Here is a 23104-nt window from a genome sequence, read left to right as displayed (position 1 = left end):
TGAGTTGCTCTATCTTTTCATCTTGTCTAGGTGATCTATAGCAATATCCCAGAACCTGCCTATTTTCTTTTTAATCCTCTGATGGATTATAAATAGCGCCTCTAAACCTTCCCAAAGCTTTAAAGGAAAATTCCTGGTTTCTAAATTACTACCAACCTCTTGCTCCACACTCAGTCCCCTTCAGAAGGCTGTCCCCCCTCCCCAGGGCAGACCAAAAGCCTTCTACTCTTCTCTGCCTTGGTGCTGAAGGAATGCTATGGCAATGACCAACATCTGAACACAAACATCACTCACTGCTTTCAAACTTTAGTGGAGGTGATTAAAGAAGAGAAAACTTGGATTTAAAAACTGGCAGGGGAAGAAAGCAAATGAAAGAGAACAGTAGGGTACAGGGAAAAAAGGATGAGCAAGAAAAGACCTGAGGGAAACTTAGTAGTTCAGAAATGAGGTCAAAAAGGGGAAAAGGAACAAAGAGGACAGAGAGTGCCTGCCTTGCTTCCTTTGACTTTATAACACTCCACATTTACTCTTAACAGTCTGTCAACCACCTCTGAAGTAAATGCTGCTAGAAGAGACAAACTGGTCTGGAAAGAACTCCAGGCTCTCCTGTGCCCTGTGGATCCTCCCTCTTCTACAGACAAGATTGAGGAAAAGAGCCCCTTTGCCTGACTTCCTAGAATTCAGAGAGACTGCTGGGTACACAGTGATTCTTGGGATCCACTGTTCTCCAGGGTTCACTTTAACAAACTTTTCTCCTCTGATGTTCATTTAGGAAGGACTGCACTTCCAAGACACGTCACCTTCCACTGTTAAAATTCACTCACATTTGCAAACCAGAATCCTCTCCTCCCTAGTCCTCTACAGCTGCCTCTCTAGGGCCAGAGGCCAGCAGCCAGGTTGCCCTTTTCCCAGCTTGATTCTTTCTGTGTATTCATTTTCAATTTCCACTCACAGCCTGATCCATTAAGAAGTACTTATTCTCAGCAAACCTCTTGAGTGAGTTCTAATTTGCTGTTTCTCCATACAAGCTCATTTTTACATTCCAATGCAGTATTGACACTAAATTAGGCACAGGGGCTCAGCCCCCTTCCTCCTTCATCACTGCCCTTTTTGCATTAGTTTCTCATGCTTCCACATATCAGAATCACATTCAGCTTTTCCAAATATCTATGGGGGCAGCTGGGGTGGCATTTAATAAATTCAGTCTTCACAAAAGCATTAGCAAAAATGTACCCAGAACCACCTCAGCTTCCATGGACATGGTCTGAGCTGCTCCATCCAAAGGCTTCCTTCACCACAGCTAGCATTTTGAGTGATGAAACTTTGATCAGCCAAGTCTTCTCAACCATTATGCCCCTTCCTATCTCCTCAAGGGGGATAACCCCATCGGTATGGACATCTTTTGGAAAAACAACTCCGTTTCTTAGGATCCAAGGCTGTGCATCTGGAGAGCACAGAACTTTGCAAATGTGTTTCCAAAGGTTTGATGCTTTGTACTGATAGGCCTCTTTTTTTGTGGATCTAACATTTACTGTGTTTCCACGTTTACATGTGCAGATTTTTATACCTTATTCTTTTTATTGTACTGGGTGGGTGTACCTTGTGGCATTTACAAAAGTTCTTACAATGTATCAAATATATGTATCTGCCAGAGAGCTTCAGTGGCTACCCCTCTCACTCTATGGAAAAACCAAGACCTTTCTCCAAGCCATAGCGAGACCCTGTGAGCTCTGTTTTTCTAGATAACTGTCTTTCAGTTTGCCACTGTAGCAGGTCTCTCACTGTTTCCTCCATTTGTCTATCAACCTTGCTGCCTCCTCTGAGAGTCATATTTGCCTTTCCTTTCTCTAGTCCCTATTCCAATGTCACCTTTCCAGGGGGACACTGTACCCCATGCTCACCCTCTCAAACTCTGCTCAAACTTTCTCTACTCATGCCTGCCATCCCCAACCTGTTTACATATTTGCTTATTTCCTCCCCCAAGTAGAATGTACCAACACCAGGGCAGGACTTTGCATTGTTCACTTGTGAACTGTCAGAGTCCAGAAGAACTGCTCGCAATAAAACATTTTTAACAAATGAATTAAGGTATTATTCTTACTTCTAGTTCACAGTTGAGGTTTGGTTGGGATAAGGTCATAGAGACAGTATACAGCAGAGCTATCTCTCCAGTACTGTGGGCTTATTACTGTCCTTCCTCAAGTTCAAAATGTCCATGTGAGAAACACTTTCTCCATGTTCATTCAGTGTGTGGGGTTGGGGGGAGGTGGATTTTGACCAAAGAAGGAAGCAGAGTTGGAGGATGATGAAGAAGAAAACAATGGAAAGCTGGGTCTGCCATCTGCTATACACATTCATCCTCCAAATTAATTTATATCATGGATTCTTTCCTCTCCTGGTTCTTGTCATTGACCAAAATCAATTTTTTTCTTAAATAAACACATAGCATTAAAGTGTAGGGCAAATCAGGTCACGAAAGTTTTTCAACATTTTGAAGAACAAATTGTTGTTGTTGCTGCTGTTGTTAATGTTTCTAATTCTAATTATTAATTTTCTTTCATGTAAAGGAAAGATTATATGAAATGAGACAAACCAACCTCAGAAAACACTAGTCTACAGGCTCCTAGAAAGGAGATACTGTGCTTTACTCTTCCTGACTAGTGTCAAGACTGACTCAGAGTAAGCATTCGATAACTGTTTATTGAATGAATGAATGTCTTTGAAAAAGAAATTTTAGTGTTGCTTCTATGAGCAGATTTGGATAATGGTCATCTTTTCTACACTAGCTGATTTCATATACCTCAAGGAAAAGAGTGCTGGGGGAAGGGTCAGTCACATTTGAGAGAGAGTCATAACTGCAAAGGAAATTTTGGAAAATGAAATAGATGAGTAGTATAGTCTCCATGACTGCAACAGATAAACCCAGGGAAGACTCTCTTACCTCAGTGCTGTGCAGGAAGACAATTTGTTGGGATGAGTGCCCAACAGCAATAACAACAAAAAAGTTAGGAGGTGTGTGGGGGGTGCCTTCCAACCATAAAAATATCTCAGATGGAAAGAAAAAGTCATGATTTATAAACCAGAGTCGAGTTGGTGAAACCATAAGAGGTAGTCTAAAATATCCAAGATGACACGATGTATGTGTGTTTCTTAACTCTACCTAAGTCTTCTCCTCTCCTTACAGCTCAGAGCTCAGCCACATTTCTTTTCACTGGAGGAGGATGGAGCCCAGCTGAGGAACCAAATTTGTACCCTGCTTCCTTGGGTTCATCTGAGGGACTGGGATATTAGAACTGTTTCCAGGTGTCCAGCACTGTCAGTTCAAGAGACATTATTATTCATCATCCAAGTAAACCCCTTAGGTTAGCACTCTAAGTAGAGAGCCATCCAGACAATATGTCAAGATTCCTCCTATTGACATGGTAATAAAGGTAACCTCTACTTGAATGTAGGTTATACCTAGTGATTTACTTTTAATGAATAGAATTCAGTAAAAGTAATGGGATGTGGACTGGAGTGTAGCTCGGTGGCAGAGAGTGCTTTGTGTGTATAATGGGATAACACATCCATGACTGGGTTATAAAAGACTATGACTTCTATCTTGCCAGCAGACTCTACTTCACTTGCTGGCTTTATCAAAGCAAGCTGACAGTTGGAAAGGCCCTGTGGTAAGAATCCTGCTGAGGATGTCTTTCACTCTGCAAAGAACTGAGGTCCTCAGTTCAACAGCCCATGAAGAACTGAATCTTGCCAATAATTACTAAATGAACTTGGAAGCAGATCATGCTCCAGTTGAACCCTGAGATGACTGTGGCCTGGTCAGCATCTTCATTGCAATCATGTGAGAGGCTCTGAACTGGAAAACCCAGCTAAGAGCACCTAACCAGTTCATTCTACAGAAACTGAGGGATAATAAATTTTTTTTTGTATTAAGCAGTTGAATTTTGGGGGAGTTTGTTATATAGCAACAGGTAACTAATACAATGGTAACTAAAATACACTGAGATACATGTAGCAAAGGTTCATGCTAAAAGTCTCATAGGAGCACAGAAGGTTAGGCTCACAGGGTACTTACAGTGGATACACTGTGGGAGGCAGAAATATGGGGTCCTATTTCACAATACATGGTTACCATACGACTCCCAACCTTACTACCCACTGTAGCTGCCCATTTATCCCCTGGACAAAGCCCGAACTTTCTTAGATTATCAACAAAGACTTCCATCATATGTTCTCTTTCTATTTCTCCAGTTTTATCTGCTTTCCCTCTACCTGCTGCACCTGTCTTTGAGTCATAGTACAGTAAACATAGTTGCCCCAAATATTCTATCCTTCCCACTTTGTCTACTTTGTTCCCCTTGCCTAGAATGTCTTCCCAAATAGGCTGTTACCTGTTCTAAAAATCTACAGATGTACCTTGATACCTGCCCCTTTACTGACTCTCCCATACATGTCCCTCTGTCCTGTAACTTCTGGCTTTACTTGTCCAATATCTCATCCAACTCTAAACTCCACATTGAGCCTCTTGCTCAACTTGCTATCTTCAGAGCTAGTTCAGTAAATCATTTCAGTCAGCAACTGATGAAGGAATACCCATGGATGGACTTGTCTGGAAGATAGTTACTTGCTGGTTTAACTGTAAATTATACCACAATACTGAAATAAAAGGCAGCTTACAATAAGAAGACCTATATTCAGGAAGGTTAATGGCACACAAAATTAAAAGCTACAAAGAATGATAAAAAAGAAAATCCTCCAAAAAGCAGGTATATTTGTCACCCAAAGTTTGTGACAAACCACAGAATTGAGGTGGTGAAATAATAGAGGTAGTTTCAAAGCACAAGGCATTTTTTTTGTCCAAAAAATCCAAGTATAAATTTGCTTACACCTTGCATTTGGGTTCATGTTGAGAATTTCTCCATTATAAGACAATGGCTTTTACAAGGTTTGTCACACGTTTCTATTCTGGATACCAATTTTATTCATTAACAATCAACTTAAAACAAAAATGGAGGGGACTTAAAAATTCATGTCTAATTTTTACGAATCTTTCTCCCCATTTGTTACCAACTGAAATTTAAAGCTTGGCCCAAAGCTAAACTGACTTAGGGATCACTTAAGGAGTAAAGCCAACTATCTTCCTCATAAGGCAATACTCACTTATCAAAGAAAATGTCTTTCTCACAAATTATACCTGTCAAGTGGAGGTATTTGATGCCCCTTTTAAAATCAGAGACATCTTTTAAATTTTTTAAAATTTTATTTATATTTTTTCCTGGATGGCGAACAACTATGTTGGTTCAATTTTTCTTTATCTTTTTTTAAATTGTTGTACTGGGGGTACATTGTGACTTTTTTTTTTTGAAACAGAGTCTCACTACACAGCACAGGCAGACCTGGAACTTGCTATGCAGCCCAGATTGGCCTCTTCTTAATGACCCCTGTCTTTTCCTCCAGAATGGTGGGATTACAGGTATAGGTCACCAGACCCAGCTTGATGCTTTCAAATTTGAAGAGAAAGTATTTGATGATTTAGATAGTTCATAATTCATTTCCATATGATTTTTGATATGAGAAATCTCAGTGCAAGATCAATAATCAGCCTTAGAGAAAATGTGTGGAATCCTGTAAAACAGAGATGACTTAATTTTTTTTTCTATTCCTGCTAAAATTACTGTGAATCACCACTGTCTTTGGTTTACAGCAGGGACACATCCAAACCTAAGCTGAAACCTCTCTTGCTTTAGGCCATCACTCAATGCAGCAATCACGACTGTGTAGTAGAGAAGATGGCTTTGAGGTTTGTAAATTGGTCATGTGTTGGAACATGAACAATAGACTGATAATTCAACTATGTAAATATTCACAGGGAGACCCTGGATGAGTCGTACAAAAGCCCTTGAACTTGAAAATCCAAACTGTGAATCACGTTGACATTAACAAAGCTACTATACGTCACACCAAAGGAGAAGGCTACATAACCCCAAGGAAACAATTTTTTTTTACTTTGATTAGTGCTTAAAAGTACATGAAGCAATAATGTATCCACTGAAAAGTAAAAGTGAAGCAAGAAGAAATTTTCTTTTTCATTTGAATTGCTTACACATTTGTTTATATAAAAGAAACTTCACAATTTCATACTTTGTATAAACCAGGACAGACTAAAGCTTTCAGTGACACATTGTCTTCATCAGAGAAAACTTGAATGGTGCCTTCTTAAGTACTTCTGGCCGGGGGCATGACTCAAGTGGTAGAGTACTTGCCTAGCAAGCTGGAGGCCCTGAGTTTAGTCCCCAGGACTGCAATAAAGGCCATAAAGAGGGCTTAGGTATTTCTGGTTTACTTTTATCCAGATAGACTTGCATTTGATTTGCCTTTTCCCTGTGCACCATGCTTTAGAACACCATCCATCTTTTTTTTTTTTTTTTTTATAAATAACCTATCAGATGACTTAACAGGGAACTAACTACACCTAACTTTCCAGATAACTATCAACACACAGAAAGTCTCAGGAGAATTACTCAGGAACTAATGCCTACCATTCCACCAATCCAATTATCTTGTGCTTTGTACACTATCAACCTATTCCCAAAAATATTGGCCACAAAGGCAAAGCAATCCATCCAACACCAGGGTTGAGAATGGATTTGTGGGCCAAATGCTTGATGTAAGTAAAGGCACAGCTTCAGTTTCTTCCTGAGGCAAATGCTATAATTTTTCCCTTGATTCCATGATAATAACAACATGGAGCACACATGTGTTACACCTGAGTCTTTCTAGAGCCCACCCCCAGAGTGCAGATCAGTAAGCTTCAGAAATATATTCATGACAAGGAAAACAGAATTCTGATCACCAAAAGTAACAAAGATTGTTGCCAGGATAACAGCCTTCAAACATGGCTGCATGTTAGAATCACTTGGGGAATTTTAACAATAGGATTCCTAAACCCAGCACTAGCCTTACTGAATAAAAATCTCTGGTGGCAGAAACCAGGACTTTATTTTTTACACTCTCACCCTGGATGCTCATTAAAGTAACCTGGGGAGTATCTGAAAATACCAATATCCAAGGCCCTCCACAGAACAATCCAATCAGAATTTCTAGAAGAGGTGTTGTTTATAAAAGCTCCCTGAGTAATTTTGAGGACACCAGACCCCAGCTCAGCATCTGGGAAGCACTGAGTTAGATGGTGACAGACGAAGCTGAGGCCATCAGTTTTTAATCTTTATTGAACAAACCAGAGCAGAAACAGCAACTACACATCACTGTTGCAGCAGATTCTGCGGGGCTATGTCTTCATTCAGTCCATGCCCCAGATGGCTCCTGTGCATAGTGTTAAGCTGAACCATTTATTCAGGTCTATCATTTTAAAAACTTGTGAAACTCTGGTGAAACTAAGAAGTTTCCTATCAGCAATGGGAAGAAGAGGCTGGGAGCCCAGAAAGACTATACAGTCTCCTTGCCAATTAAGGATTTCCATATATCTTCAGAAAAGTTTTAGTCACGTGATGTTGCTGCTTAGGAATGAAGAGACTCTACCCAAAACAAAATGGAAAGGAACTATCCTGGACACTGCAGCTACATTTCCGCAAGCTCCTAAGGACAGTGGTTGGCACACGGTAAGGAATCAATAATTGTCTGTTGAATGATTGAATTTCTACTACCATGACTAAAACCATGAAAATGTCTCACATTGGCCATTTCTGAATACTATACATGTCTAAACTAAAAAAAAAAAAAAAGAGAAGATGTGATATGATTCTAATGTCTTGAATATGGTAAATGAGTTGAATGCCTGGCTAATCAAGATCACAACCTGAGCCTCCTTCAGTTGAAACCATCAACATTAAGAGGATGCCTTCCCACCAAATGCCACTCACCGCAGTGCTAAACCAAAGTTGTGTAAAGATGACAGCAACAATCATATTGTATAAGCAGGCCCCCTCCAGGTGTTATAAAGTCATGTTTGGAAAAGCATGCTCTCATGCTGTTCTTTCTGTCACCCAGAACACTCATTCATGACATGGCTGTACAGGATTGGGAAGGTTTTAGTCAGGCAGGGGTCAAATCAATGGGCTGATAAGGGGCTTGAGACTATAATCTCATCTTCATCAATGTTATTTCTAGCAACAGAGCTCTTCCAGTGGAAATGTATTCAACTCTGTTTTATGTGACTTAACTCTGAAGCTAGAAAAAGAACTGAAAACTGGTATTTTGCCTATGAATCCCTTTTTTCCCCATGGGCTAAAAATAGCTTCAGAGGAGCAACAGTCAGTTATATAGCCCATGACTACTCTGCAAGAATATGCACGTGAGCGAGGGCAATGACCATGGCAGCTAGTGCAGTGGACACATCACAATGGGCTGATAATCAGGCTAAAGACACTTGCGGCTGATAGAAACAGGTCCAGGGTAATCCTACACAATGGCAAAGTTCTCTGCGGATGGAGAACAGAGGCCTTTCACTAGACTTCACCAGCATTAAAAAAAAAAAAAAAACAACCTACAATTTATTGAGCTTTTTACTATGGGTCAGGCACACTATGCTAAATATACTACAAACATCTAATCTCACCAACCACCTTAAAACAGACAAAAAAGAGGTTATTGTTAATTCCATCTCACAAATAAGAAAACCAAGGTTCAAGAAAACACATTGTCTCAGGTTACTTGGCTTGGAGTGACAGATTTGGTATTCAAACCGGACTTTTATGACTATGACGTTTGTCACCATAGTTTACTAATTTTAATACAATGGCAGAATACAGGACATAATTTTGGGGGAAGAGGCAGCAGAAAGTGCTATCCACATAGCAACCTACTTACAAGTCAAAGAAGAGATTTATTTATGGATATTAGTTCATTGGTTCAAGATTTTTTGAGCATTTGTTCTATGCTAGGAATTGTGCCCATCAAATGATATTAGATAGCAGGACCTGGAGACAGAGTGAAGAGCAATAGAATTCCAGAACATGCTGTAGTAGTGAGAGAAGCTGCCAACTAAACAACTCCCATGAGGATGGGTCGGTCATCCTGCCAACAGCCAGAAATTAGAAGCAGCCAGCACAGTGAAGGTGGCAATGAAGATGTAGCATCTCAAGCAGATGTGTTGGGAATAAGGACAATAACTACAATCTCAATGTACAACAGGCTCAGGAAACAGGACCAGGTACCCAGAATAAGGAATGGGTCCTCCATGCATATGACTCACAGGTAGTACTGGACTATTCACTTATCCAAATAACAGGCTAACACAGGGGCAGAGGTGTGTGGAGGGGAAGTAGGCGATAGCCAGAGACTATCTCAACCATCATGGCTCTTTAGTGGTACTGAAAATGCCCTTTAAACTATGGACCCTAAGAGCCACCCTTACTGTGAGGGAGATGCTGCATGTTACCATAAAGAGGCAAAGTTACTGGAGTTCAAAACATGATACCACCCATATGGCACTTCACCACGCTGGGTATTCTAAACTGAGTGCAACTGAGAAAATAACAAGTCACTCTGACTTCCCTCTCACCTTTTTCTCCTGAAGCATGGTCATAAAAAAATATTCTCTGACCTACATTACCTGAAAGTGGATCATAAGATCCTTATTCCAGAGGCATCCTGCCATATACTTGGAGACCAAAATGAACCTGAACAGGCTCCATTCTCCTCAGAATGTTACTGTTAGGTCATATTCCCCTTTTGTCTAATTGTTCCTCTTCACACTGTATTCTTCATCAAACCTAAGTATAAAAGCAGTTTTGGCTGGGCATATAGGTCATTCCTGAGGGCTTCTGAGTCATATAAAACTTGATTAATTAAATTTGTTATGCTTTTCTCCGAACATTTGTTATAAGAATGTCAGCCATGAATTTGGCAATGGGTTAGAAAAGATATTGTTACCATACAGAGTTCAACTAAACACCTTTTACCATGCACATGCCAAATGACAGAGAAATATGTGGGTATATTTTCAGTTCAGCAAGTACTGAAGTGTGTTCCTTGGACCTAAGGTAACCAGATATCCTGGTTTGCCAAAGAGAGCCGCAGTTTATTCAGTTAACTTGGCACAATTATTAATACCATCCCACTTTATTCTCAGAAATGTTTTAGTTAGAACAGTTAGTTAAGTGGTTACCTAGCCTAGAAATTCACTTCTAGGGAAACCAATGGCTGCATTCTCCTTTTCTGAACCTCTACCATCAAACTCTACCATAAACCTTGAAGAATAAAATATGATACAAAAATGATTTGGGTCAAGGGATTGCTTTCTTTTCCCTTTTTTTTTTTTTTCAGTACTGAGGAATGAACCCAGGGCCTCACACATGCTATGAAAGAGCTCTGCCACTTAAGCCACACCTCCAGCATTTTTGTTTGTATTTTGCTTTTGAGATGGAAGTGAGGAGGTCTTGCTAACTTTGCCTATCTACAGTAACTGGGATATCAGGCATGTGCCACCATGCCCAAGTTAAAAACCAACCATCTATTATTAATGTGTGTAACTACTATTATGTTACGTGCAATTTGGGAACTATTGCACTGAAGTTAAACAAGTTCAGTTGTGAGAGTATGTGATTTCCTAGGGGTTCAATATATGAATATGTCATGATTTTCCAAGGTCATATACTGGGCAGTTTTTTCAAACTAATTTAAGTAAGAAACTCTTTTCATGAACTGTCAAAAGAGAGACGCATTGAATAAATTGCTCCCAAATTTCCATCTGACAAAGACACATGACTAATACATTTTGGAACTGTTGTAAGCTCTGGAGAACTGGCAGTGAACAAAGTCCTTGCTTTCAAGGAGCTTCTGCTTTTGTAGATGAGACAGATGACCAGCCTGTAAAGAACTAAATATAATCTGGAAAACAATGAGCTATCCCCCAAGTATTTGAAAGTCAAAATATAAACCGTACACGGTACATAATGAGGGACATTTATGAAGTGACCTGTCTTCTAACATGAGTTGGCATGATTCATGTTTGTCAAAAGTCAATGCTGCGCATCTTGTTTTTGAGTCCAGGAGGATTCCCTTAAAAAATGTCCTGGCTTAACCAGAGTGGACTTCACTTGGCATAAACATTGGAATAACTATGCTTTGGGGGGAGTCCATCTTCTTTTGGCATTTGTTTGTGGACCATAATCATAATATGTGCCTCTAATGTAATATCCTGTAATGTCTTACATAGACTGAAGTGTTATTTAAAATAGCATCACTTTCAAGAGATACCTAGCAGCCAGGGGATATATTAGAACAAATGGAAGAGTATTACATTCCAAGCCATATAGCCTGCCCCTTGGGCAGGGACGAGGGGCAAGGAGGTGCCTAAACATATTCACTCACACATACACTCCTCCCTTTGATGGATTCTGCGCAGAATAGAGACTCACACTTCAGTGAATAGCCAAGTTAAAACTTTCCCTCCTGGAACAAAGCAGAAGCAAAGCCTCTTTATGTTGCAGGGACTGCAGATGCCACGGGTTGAGCCTGTCCCAAAGCCTCCCTCCACTGCTCAGAAACTAAGCCATCTTGCTGCATTTAGACCTTCTCCCCAGACCACCCACCCAGACGCGGATACACAAACCACATGTGTGAGGAATGCTGTTCGTCTAGGAAATCAGGATCAGTATTTCAACCTTATTCCTTCCACAGGCGGCCTTTTTAGTGAAACTCATTTGTTTTGTCTTTTCAATAGCTTTGATTATTTCCTTTTAATGGCCTGGATTTATCCTTTTCTACCCTTTTGAAACCTCAGAACTCTGTGGTGAGGGCTGAATGCTGTGGAAACCATGATTGCAAGGCGACAATGAACAAACAGCCTTGCCTGTATGCCCATCTATCTCTCCACTTGTGGCCATCTATTCTGTGCAAACTGCCCAAGACCTCAGTAATCACCCTGTGACTACAAAACTCAAGGAGCCTTCCAATTCAGAGGAATTATTTCTGTTGGTATTTAAGAGCCATAAGGTCCAGTTCTAACTAGGGGAGAGATTTTGGGTTGTGCCGTGTATTTCCTTCACAAGCTCTTGGGACCATATTGGCTGCCCTTCTTTAATTAAGGAGAAATTAAGATCAAGAGACTAAGCTGAAAGCTTAGGACAATTTTACAACCTTTAGAAAAGACTGGAAATGCCTCTGAAGAAGGGAACCGCATAAACAGGAACGTATGGATCTTACTACCTAGCAAAGAAAGCAGCAGCATTGAAATGTGCTTGGTGTATTCTGTTTGGGTGGTATCCTGGCCGAGAAAATCAATAAAATACCCTTAACTGCTCCACTAATCAGAAAAGTCAAGAGCACTAGTTTTGGACATTATACCCCTGAAGTACCAACCAGAGAGATCTTGATCTGCCATCCCTCTCCAGGTTTCCAGGTGGGTGAGCTGCTCTGCTACTGTGGAACAAAGGCCTGGAGGAAAACCACAGCACGGTGCACTCCAGGGTGACAGTACTTTGAAACAACATCCTGGGTTGTCTTCAGAGGCCTGTGATGCTGAACTTGTATTTCCCACACTGCAGAAAATGCAAAGCCATTATTTCAAATAATCAATTGCATATCTATGCTGAAAGAAGGGAAGAGGTTAGTCCGATTAAGTGTGGTCATTTGTTTTCCTGCCACTTTAGAGTTCATCTGGGATGGATGCTACCTTACCTACAGTCAGTGTCTAGTTGATGAGACCAAGGCAGTCCACAACAATCCCCTAAGTAGCTTGTTAGCTTGGATGAAGATAAGGTCAGTTTCTCAAATCTGATGTAAATCTCTTTACGACCAAGGTGAGTATCGCCTTCAATTCATTGGTTACTTATCAAACTGAATGTATTTTACTCTTTGTTGTAGTAGTTTTCTCCTTCCTGTCTAATAAAGGTAGCAACAGTGGTGCTAAAGCAAACGCTGTCTAGCCATAGCATACTGTTTCATTTATGACCAAAAACTTAAAAAGGAATTGGGGAAAAGACAACAGTATCATGCACAAATAACTTGTTTATTCTGCGAATGTGCCCCACCTTTACTTGCTCAATTTCTGCAGCGTTTAAAAACTATATTGACTTTAGGACACATACAAGGATGCTAGATACTGGCCTCTGCTCTCAGTTGGTTTGGGTGTACTGCTATTTCTCAGGAAGCTTCAGGCCTCTCCACTCACTCTTCTTAGGAAAAACATCACTTAGTGAGAAAAGGGTAAGGGTTTATTTTTCCTTATGTGAAGTGAAGCTGTAAAGCCAACTGGTCAAACCAATCTGTAAGACTATACATTGTTTTTTGTTTTTTTTTTTTAAAGAGCCACAATAGATTAGGTATGAATTTAAATAAACACCTATTGCTGTCAATCTGTATTTACATTTCAACATGGGTTTTAAAGATGAAAAATACATCTTATGTGTGCCTTGTAGTTCACATAAAAGCATGTACACACATACACAGTGTTTCTTTCAACATAACTACACATACACACAATCCGTTAAAAAGATACTGACAGATTTATAAAACATATTGGCCTTGCACTGTTAATCTCAAGAATACATTTTTACTTAATTTATTTTTGCACTGCATGGTAGCTCTGGTCACCGTTACGGATCTGTCAGCATTTCCATCATAACTCTATTTTCAGAATACTGGAGTACAAGTGCTAAAATACATATTTACAGTTTACAGACAGTGGTGGCTTTGTCTTCCTTTTAAATTGACTTCTTCAATGCATCTTTACAAGAATATTAAGGGATGGCAGTGCCTACATAATAAAAAGCATTGTATAAAACAGAAGAGGTCAAAAGATGTAGATTTCCAGCCCAAGACTAACCTACACCATGGGAATTGACTCTTTCATATTCACTGCAGCTTTATGTAGTAGTCTCTACATCATAGTCATAGTTTGAGAGCAACAGTCCAAAGTAAGATTACTCTGATAATATATATATATGTATATATAATATATATAAATATAGGAGCAGTACATAGGATTAGTACACAAAACGCTAAAGGTGGAAAGTAATAAGCGTACAGCAAATTACTCCAGAGCTGATCACTTCCACAGTGAGAAAAATGAACACAAGCCATCAAACACAGACATTGACCATTTCCAACACTGAACATCCAACTCCATTAAATAGGTAGAGTTAAAACATTTAAGAGTAAAGTCTTTCCTAAACAAATATGTTAAATATTTGTGGGGCTTGAAATGGCAAATGAGATGTTATGCAGGCTTAAATTTTTTTTAAGATTAGGTTGGTCTGAAAAGGCATTAGAAAAAACTGTTTTGGTGGAAGAAACATTTTAATGGAAGGAAACCAATTTTTATTGGCTCTTTCCACAGAACAGGTAATTATTCAGATGACAGAGATTTGCTTAGCAATTAGCAATTTAAAAATGTTTAGGACACTTTCTTCTGAGTTTTTTCCCCCTAAAACTCTTGTTTTCTGATCTGTAGTTTTTACATACTTCTTGACTTTGAAATAATAAGTAAGCATCTACAGACACCCAATTTGTCTACAGGGAGAGAGCAGACTGTGGTGAAGTCACAAAATAATTGCAAACGTTGTTGTTAACATGACTAGTGTATCCTAAGAACTCCCTCTCACACACATCCTGCTGCAAAACCAGAAGCAAAAGGTAATTTATAAGGGGAGGGGGAAAGTTCTGTACATACATTTCCCCCCTCAAATCACAGGGGAAAAATTTAAAGACAGCTTATCATATTCTGGCTGGTATAAACCATATTCACATTCACCCAATTAATTTTATTTGAAACATCTATTTATATATATGTATATATATATCTATACCTATATATACACCCACTAAAGAAATTAAACCTTGCCATTTCCCCTTTGTGCTTAAAAAAACCAAAGCCACCATTAGGGTAAATGTGTCAAAAATAGTCTTAACAGGTCTCAAAGGTGAATTTACATAAATGTGGCAGAACTGAGTTGGCTACTTTGAGAAGAATTATAACTCTTTGAGGTTAATTGAAAGGGGATTTATTACTTCTGCATTTAAAAGTTACATGCTAAGAGCAAGAGGACTGCTTCAAAAACAAAATCAACATTGTGACTCTAACTCAGAATTTTGTGGGAAAGTCATTTTGCTGACTGGATGAGTTATGGACTGGGAAGTTTTTCTTAGTTTTGTTATCCGTTTCCAACCTCAAATTTTATGATATTCTGCATTATTAGCTAATTTTCAGGTTTAAATTTTATCACAATTATAATAGCTGCTGTTCTTCTTACAACCTCCTCCCCCTGCTTTCTTGGTCATTTATCTGACCCAGTTTCTTGGTTTGTCACTTAAGGAACACAAAACCTTTACATTGCCAAATCATTGATTTTGCCACACAATTTAGTTATGAAATAAAAGTGGCCCACACTACAGATGTACGTTTTTCATTACATTACAGACATGTTAATTACACCACATACATTTCTGGTTTAATGAGAATGTGGATTCACATTAGAAATTTTAAAAGACTTCTGACTTTTGCAAATATTTCCATGTAGGAAGTACCCTCCCCTTTCACCTATAAAGTTAAAAACAAAACACAACTAAAACCACACAATTCATCAGTCACCTAATGTCCAAAATGATTTGGAAAGTTTCTCTGTCATTGCACACTGAGAAGTAGACTACACAACAAATGCTTCAAGTAGGGGTCATGCCAATCATCATGAAGAATGTAACATTCATCATGAAGAATGTAACATTCTTTAGAAAGTACACTTGTCCTTTGGGAGGACACTTCAGAGAAGTAATTTACAAGAAGCATGGCTGCATTATAATTTTTTAAAGGAAAAAATAGTTTCTTTGGATAGAAAGAAACTAAAAAAAAATCCCCTTTTTTAAAATGCAGAAATCATTCCATTATCAATCTGCATTTACATTACTGCCTCAAAGAATGGGTCTGGAGAGACCATTTTCTGTACGGACACCAGTTACTCTTTGAATGAAAAGACAGCATCTGGCATGAGAACAAATGAGGGGGAAACTGGTCTGTTAGCACACGTAGAGACTTTCTTAAGGCTGATCCAGTGACGAACCTTTGGATCCAGAAGTATTTCTTCATTTCTTTCCTTTTCAGCTGAGTAACTTGGAAGGTGAGCTGTTCTCACTTTTCATTCCTCCATTTACAGAGAGTATGGAATAATGACACCAAAAGTACTTTGGTTTTTTTTTTTTTTCTTTTAAAAATAACTTGCTTTCTTTTGCATGCCACAGGACAGATTTCTGGTTTCAAAACAAGGGTACAACAGGAACAAAAATCTCCCCCCTCCCCAACCATCTTTACTTTCATCCATACAGGGAATCCTTCTGGAAACATCAATGAATGAATAAACAGGTATCGAACCACTGAATCTACAATTTAATACATAGTCTGCTATGGCAGAAGAACCAAGAATTTCCCCCAAAGAAAGATCTTAATTTTTCAAATATAAGAGTCTAAGAGAACCATATGTGAACAAATGAAAATCTGATTCCTGGTTTTATAGGAAAAATGAGTACCACACTGGCAGCTGAAGAGAGTTGATACTCTCACTAATAAACAGGTCCAAATTAAGAATTTTTATAACATTTCTCTAGAAAATAGGACCAAAGTTCCTCTTTTTTTTTTTTAAATGATGATATTTTGGAATGCCTTTACTTCCATATTTACCTAATATTTTAACAGTAAAATGACACAAGTTGATGACAGCTCAGCAGTGCTGGATTCAGGACGTTACAGGTACACTTTTGTTAAAAGTCCTACAGGTTTATTGACTAAGGCTAGACAGCAATTCGTATGATCCTATTTGGTGCATTTTCTACCATGGTTCAAGATCATTAAATGGATACAGCCAAGGACTGGGCCCCCAACTTTCAGGAAAAAGACCACAAGGAAGAAAATCAAGGTGGCTGTTTGGTCCCCCCAGTTGAGAATCTGTGTCCTGGAACTGGAAAAACAACAGGTGGAAAATACAGACTGCAACAAGTTAGAGGACTTGGAAAAAGTTGGTGGAAAGTGGCACGGTGTACAAGTAAGGTCACTGGGCTTGGGACGGCAAGGGCGCTGCATTGGAAGAGCATCCACGGGACAGAGTACTTGTAATGTCTGGTGGTGTCATTCCCTCAACGACTTTAGAATATCTGTATGCAGTAATAAATAGATCAGTTATGTAATAAGGCAGTGTGTTGAATATGCATTCGTCCTGTGGAATGAACCACCACAGACAGAGATACACGATAGCATACACATTCTTTAAGTTTTCTTGTGTTGTGTTTGCTTTGTTTGTTTTCAAGGCTATCCAGGCTGACTCTTCCCGAGGATTTCCTTGGAGAGAAGAGTGGTCCGCTGAGGCTGGTTTGCGTAACCTCTCCTTTATCAAGAGATGATGACTGGCTTTAAAGAAAAATAAAGCTGAAGGTTGTTTGATTTTTATTTTTTCCCTTTTGGTTGCATCATTCTGAGTGTTTTCATATAAACAACAAAAAAAAATCACAACCAAAAAAAATTAAAACAATAGTTTTTGATGCGTCCAGTTGTTGTATCCTCAGGATGTTCCAGATGTTTCCAGGTAACTCTGTAGTTTACGGACTGTAGTTTTGTCCAGCGAGCAAAGATCAAAATCAAATGTTGTGTTTGTGATATGAAAGTGCCCTGTTTCTTCTATAAGGTTCACGATCTGAAAGAATAAAGGGAAAATTTGGGCAACAAGCAATAGTCATCAAAAGGCAAAAAGAGAGAGATGGAGGCTCAAATATGGAAGCAAGTAGTAAACACTCATACTTACAGCAGGTCAGTCCTATAGCAAATAGCACCAAATTATCTCTTAGCCAATTTGGTAAGTAGAGGGTATATTTAACTTTTGAAAAATTCTCAAAGAGAACAGATTTGCTCTCACTTTTCAGACCCCGGAAACTGATTCTTACTTTCGAGTTGTCTACAGAGTACTTTATGTGGGTGTGTGGTTAGGGGCAAATAAAATTTCAGAACACCTTTAATAATTACTGACTAATAGACAGTGACTATACTTAGATGTAATAACAAAATTCTTTTTTAAAATGAACACGTTTATAAAAATAATGATCATTTTTCTTTCTCATCATATAATTATTGAAAATTACTGGAACTACACAGGAATCCACAAAGAGAAAAACAGAAATCCCTCTAAAGATCATAGGTACTGACTGGAGGGGCTCCCAGGATGCTGGAACTGTTTTGCTGCTGAATTTGGGTACAGGCTACATAGGCTGTGTTCTGTGTTCACTTTGTGAAAATTCATTTAGCTGTACATGTTGTTATTCTTCTAAGAAAAAAATGAATAAGAACAGTATAGAATCATCACAATGTAATCCCTTTGCATTATTAATGTATGCTAATTCAAAAATAAAAGAACAAAAAATGAGTAAGAACATAGATTTATAATTTTTCATTGTGTTCAGTTAATTCCCTTGGGTAAAATTTTAGGGGAGATAAATTTTATCTAGCAAAAGAAAGGATGCCTTTATCTCCCTGTGTGGAACAGTTATACTTCATTTCTTATTGTACTGGCACCATTCTACATAACAGTGACATGTTAAATGGCAGTGGTGACAGGTACTGTTTTCAGGAGGATGTTTTTAAAGTTTCAGTGTTAAGGATGATGTTGGTTATTGGTTTGAGAGATTCTTTCACCATGTAGTGTTTCTCTACTCCCATGTTGGTAACCATGTCATCAGAAATGGATGCTGGGTTTGGACTATGTTTTTTCAGTAGGTGTGCTGTGGGTATAGAAGAGGGACGGGGACAAATTTTACTGAGCTTTGTGAGTGGGAGACCAATGCAAGAGGGAGAATATTTCCGCACAGAGGACACTTAGCAAACTTTTACTTCCATTTGCCTGTGTTGTTCCCTTTCCACAATTTCTGATTCTCTTCAGGTCAGTTGTCTTAAAGATTACTGTAATTATTTAACCTCTGATTTATCCAATCAAGTTTTAGATAACCTAATGCCACACTGAAAAATGCAGAACTGAAACTTTTCACCTTCTCTTCTTACAATTAGTTTTCCTTAAAACATTCGTAAATTATTCCCTGTGGGTCAATGGCGCTTAATGGAAAATGTTCTCCTGATTCCTGATATCTTTCTTTTTACTTCCACAGAAGTATAAAAAGACAAAGTAATCCTCAATCCAATTAATTGTACAATTCTAGATTGAGCAGTTGCTGCCTTCCCCAATCCCTAGAACTATTTTTTGGAAACATCGTATGGTTTTAATAATAAAAGAAGTTATTCCAATTGTGGAACCATGACAGACAATGCAAACTGACTTTACTCATTCCTCTTTACCACCAGAAGCTTGAGTTCTAGAGAGTAGTCACATACCCAGCTAAAGTACTTGCCTCCTCGGACTCACTTAATAGTACTCAACAGATGCTCCTATTTACTTGTCATGGGGACTCCAGGTTTGGACAATGAGCATGGGCCTTTTGCCTTCTTCCCTCCTTCCTGTCTATAATGAAGATGCAATGCTTGGAAATGCAACAAGTCATCTTACCCTCTAAGGATGAATAATGGCAGAGCAAAAAGACACAAGAGTCTGAGTCCTCAGCAGTATCTTTTAAGTCAAAAAGTCAACCATGGATTCTTTACCTCAAGGTCTACTGCAATATGTTGAGGAGGAAGAGAAAAAGGAATCATACTTGCTTAAACTACTGGACTCTAATGATCTAAATAGATCATTAGAAGGGATTGACCACTTATGGTTATATCACTGATGAAGGAATTTATCAGAAAAGATCTTACTATTAACACAAAAAGATCTAAAATAGACACTCATTTGTTTTATTAGTTAATAGTTTTAGAACCTTGAACAAGTCACCACATACATCTACATATACACACATGCTACATATACACACATGGGGACGCAAATACACAGCTAGATCCACTCACACAAACCTTTTGTGGCAGTCATAGACTTAATATATATTTAACATTGATTGAACTTAAGTGTTCTTTCCTGAGTAAATTATCTTTTTTGTTACAAAAACTACAGGTCTAGTGAAAATTTCAGAATAGAAACAAATAGCTTCTTCAGATCTACTGTCATTTCAAATTTACACAATGGAAATAAACATTGAGTAGACTTGAGTTTCACACCTCTCTCCACCCAGCAGGCCAACAGGCAGGTGACAAAGCATTCAGAATAGAGTCCTAAATTTGGCCTAGCAATTCTGACTCTGTTCACTGTTTGAATAGTATTGGAATATCAACATCTGGGCCTCAGTTTCCTTATCTGTACAACAGGGATAATGCTCCCTATTCTACTTATTATTTAAGGTTGTTAAGGGATCAAATAAGATGTGGTAAATGAAACTTCTTTATAAACTGTAACCTGGTGCATAGATCAGGGAACCATGGTGATTGCCACATAAATATAAACTTATGCTCAATTATCTGGGAGGCAATTAAACAGCCCAGGGATTTAGCCAACCTGTATGGACTATTAGTTATTTCATTGGCACTAAAACAAATGAAGCAAGAAAAGTGCAGAAACTAAAACTTCAAAAATGCTTATCTGAATTCCTTTTTTAAAAAAATAATTATAATAAAAGTTTTTGGGGCAAGGGAAGAAGCAGGAAAAGAAAGGATGAAGGCAAATAGTTGAAATGATGGGTTAAAACTGTAATGTGGGGGTAACAGAAGTAGAGCCCCACATTTTCCTTTTAGAATGACAGGGTACTTAACCATTTAAGGAAATAGCTTTCTACAATTCAATATAGCTGCTCACTCATTACTTAATAAATAGAACATAGGGCAATCAAAATTGCCTCTAGAAAAAGCCACTTAGTTTTAAAGCAAATAAACACTTCTGCCCACTAGGAAATCCAGCCTGGTGATCTCAGGCTCCATCTTGAGGGTTTCCAGTGTTTCCCAGCCAGCCTCCCACTTCTTCCACCACCAGATGCCCCACCATGACTGCAGTCATACACCCAACAAGATATAGAGGAGATCTGATAAATCTGATAAAATAAGTCCCATTTTCATGGGAGTCGATAAGAATACATCGCGGTGGATGCCGAGACAGTCTTAAAGTGGCAGTGGCGGCAGCACTTAGGGAGTTTGGAACTATTTGCCAAAGGGAATAGCAGCAACGGTTTGAATTATTGGAGCATGCACCCATGTCCTCAATTAAGTAAAGGCTCCATAAAGAAAAATAAGTGCACATTTCCTTCCAGGAATCCTGATAGCTAGAGCATCAGAAATACCACATTAACATGCTTTATTCCAATGACACAGGCCACAAAGCCTGCTAATCCCCAGTGGAACACTGTGCCTTTCTGAAGGAATACCCTCGCTGCTGATGCAGTGTGGCTCCTTGGAGTCATTACCTGCAGCATGATGTGATCATAATGCCCATGTCGAATAAAAATATAAGCTAGAGGGATGGCAGATATGAAAAGCATGTGAGGGCACAAGGTACTCATGGGTAGTGAGAAAGGAAGAGTGTGTAAACTGCTTAACTCATTCCTCAGATGATGGTTGCTGTGAAAACACTCTTGATGGATTATTTCCTGCCATGTCAGCCTTTTAGAGGGTAGCACAAAGGCTGCTGGCTATTTTGTTTTGGTTTGGTTTGGTTTAACATCTTTTGCTCCCTCTGTTAATCCTGGCTTTTAATTTTAAAAAGGTAAATACATCATTGTTAGTTTGATTATATTTTAAAATACCAGGATTCTTTACATCCAAAGTCGTCTCTCACTGAGTGGGAAGTCACCAACAAGGTTTCAACCTAGGGTGAAGTCAGTCTTTTGTCTGTAGACTAGGAAACGCTGCTACCACAGGAAGATATGTGCCTCCCCTGGATTAGGAGGCAAGCCATCAGGCTCCAATGTACAAGGAGCTAAGGCACAACATGTAATTTCCCACAATAGAGGAAATCATTTTCAGCAGGACTCTTCTCAGAAGGGTTCTTTCTCTGTGTTGTTACTTCTTGTTACTCCAAGAAGCCACTCATTCCTCAATCCCTGAAGATAATTCTAACAGAATAATGGCTGGTATCTAAATTGATGAACTGTCCTCTAAGGAAGCCCTGATTTTTCTCTGATTTTTTTTTCTTCCAGACTAGAATGCAAATTTAAGCTTGCAGCTGAATTGCTGAAGGTGGGAGGGAGTTAGAAACACTCAACCTCACTTTGCAAGTAAATGTGGATCATGTAAAGAAGAATCAAATTATTAGTTAGTCCTATGGGCTGGGCTCACTTCTCTTACTTCGATTGTGTCTGCTCTAAGGTATTTTGCCCTGTGGAAAAGTGCCTTAGGAACACAGTCTCCCCTGATCCAATACTTTCTGTTCATTAAACTACATCCTAAGAGCTAAGGCAACATGCCTCCAGAGTAAAATAATGCTATTTAACCACTTTCTGTGAGCCAAATAAAATTGCCAGTTTTGGGACAGGGACACATTTAACTGGAAGAGGCCATGGATGTCATCCTGAGCCCACCAGAAATTCTGCTTCTGTTGTTCAAGTCTGCATGGGAGAGAATACATAGACTTTGTGGAATGCATTCCACGAGATGAGTAGCCTTTAAGGTGGAGAATAACATTAGTTCTCAGTAGTGCTATGTTTTACAATAGGAATTAATTAAGCAGTAAACCGTGACAGGACATGCATCATGGTATCATAATCACAAGCCCCAGCTGCATTACAAGGCAAAAGGCCAAAGACTGAGAGCTCTCAACCGGCCTGGGAATGCAATTAGGGTGAAATGCTGTGTGCCCTGGAGTGCCTTTATACCAGGTTAAAAATTCATAGATATTACTTTCTCCCTCTAGAATACTAAAATAATCCACTTGGATGGAATTCTCAAGTAAGCCACCTTCCCTCACAGTTCTTTCAAGGTCAAAATAAAGGAAAACACTAAATTAGAAATGTCAATGACATTCCAAGGTAAGACCCTGCCCAGGGCCTACTATCCTTGACACATTGGTTGTACTTTCTTTGTGACAATGTCCCAATCCTGCCCAAACATCTGTCTTACCCTCCTGTGAGACTTACAATTTAGCTTAATTGCTTGGACATTAATGGCTTCATTGGACAACTGTTCTACAATGGTTCAGAGTTGATGTTTGGGGAAGGATGAGAAGATCAGCTAATGGATTTACCA

General features: G+C 38.9%; 1 protein-coding gene across 6 annotated transcripts in view; it reads right to left on the bottom strand.

The window, feature by feature from the left end:
* Positions 1-3488: 3488 nt before the first annotated feature.
* The window catches only part of Mllt3 (MLLT3 super elongation complex subunit), a 276781-nt gene continuing 257165 nt past the window's right edge, over positions 3489-23104 (bottom strand). For 5 of the 6 annotated variants that reach the window (XM_020185764.2, XM_020185765.2, XM_020185768.2 and 2 more), the window contains one exon: positions 12952-17636. In XM_020185764.2, the coding sequence (XP_020041353.2) occupies positions 17505-17636 (132 nt within the window). In that variant the 3' untranslated portion in view covers positions 12952-17504. Of the gene's footprint in view, positions 12501-12951; positions 17637-23104 lie in introns of those variants that run through there. The other variant, XR_012440426.1, reaches the window with a different exon arrangement.

Source organism: Castor canadensis, chromosome 13 (assembly GCF_047511655.1).
Source record: "Castor canadensis chromosome 13, mCasCan1.hap1v2, whole genome shotgun sequence".
Taxonomy (NCBI): domain Eukaryota; kingdom Metazoa; phylum Chordata; class Mammalia; order Rodentia; family Castoridae; genus Castor; species Castor canadensis.
The sequence above is the reverse complement of the archived record's forward strand: the minus strand, read 5'-3'. Positions and strand labels throughout refer to the sequence as shown.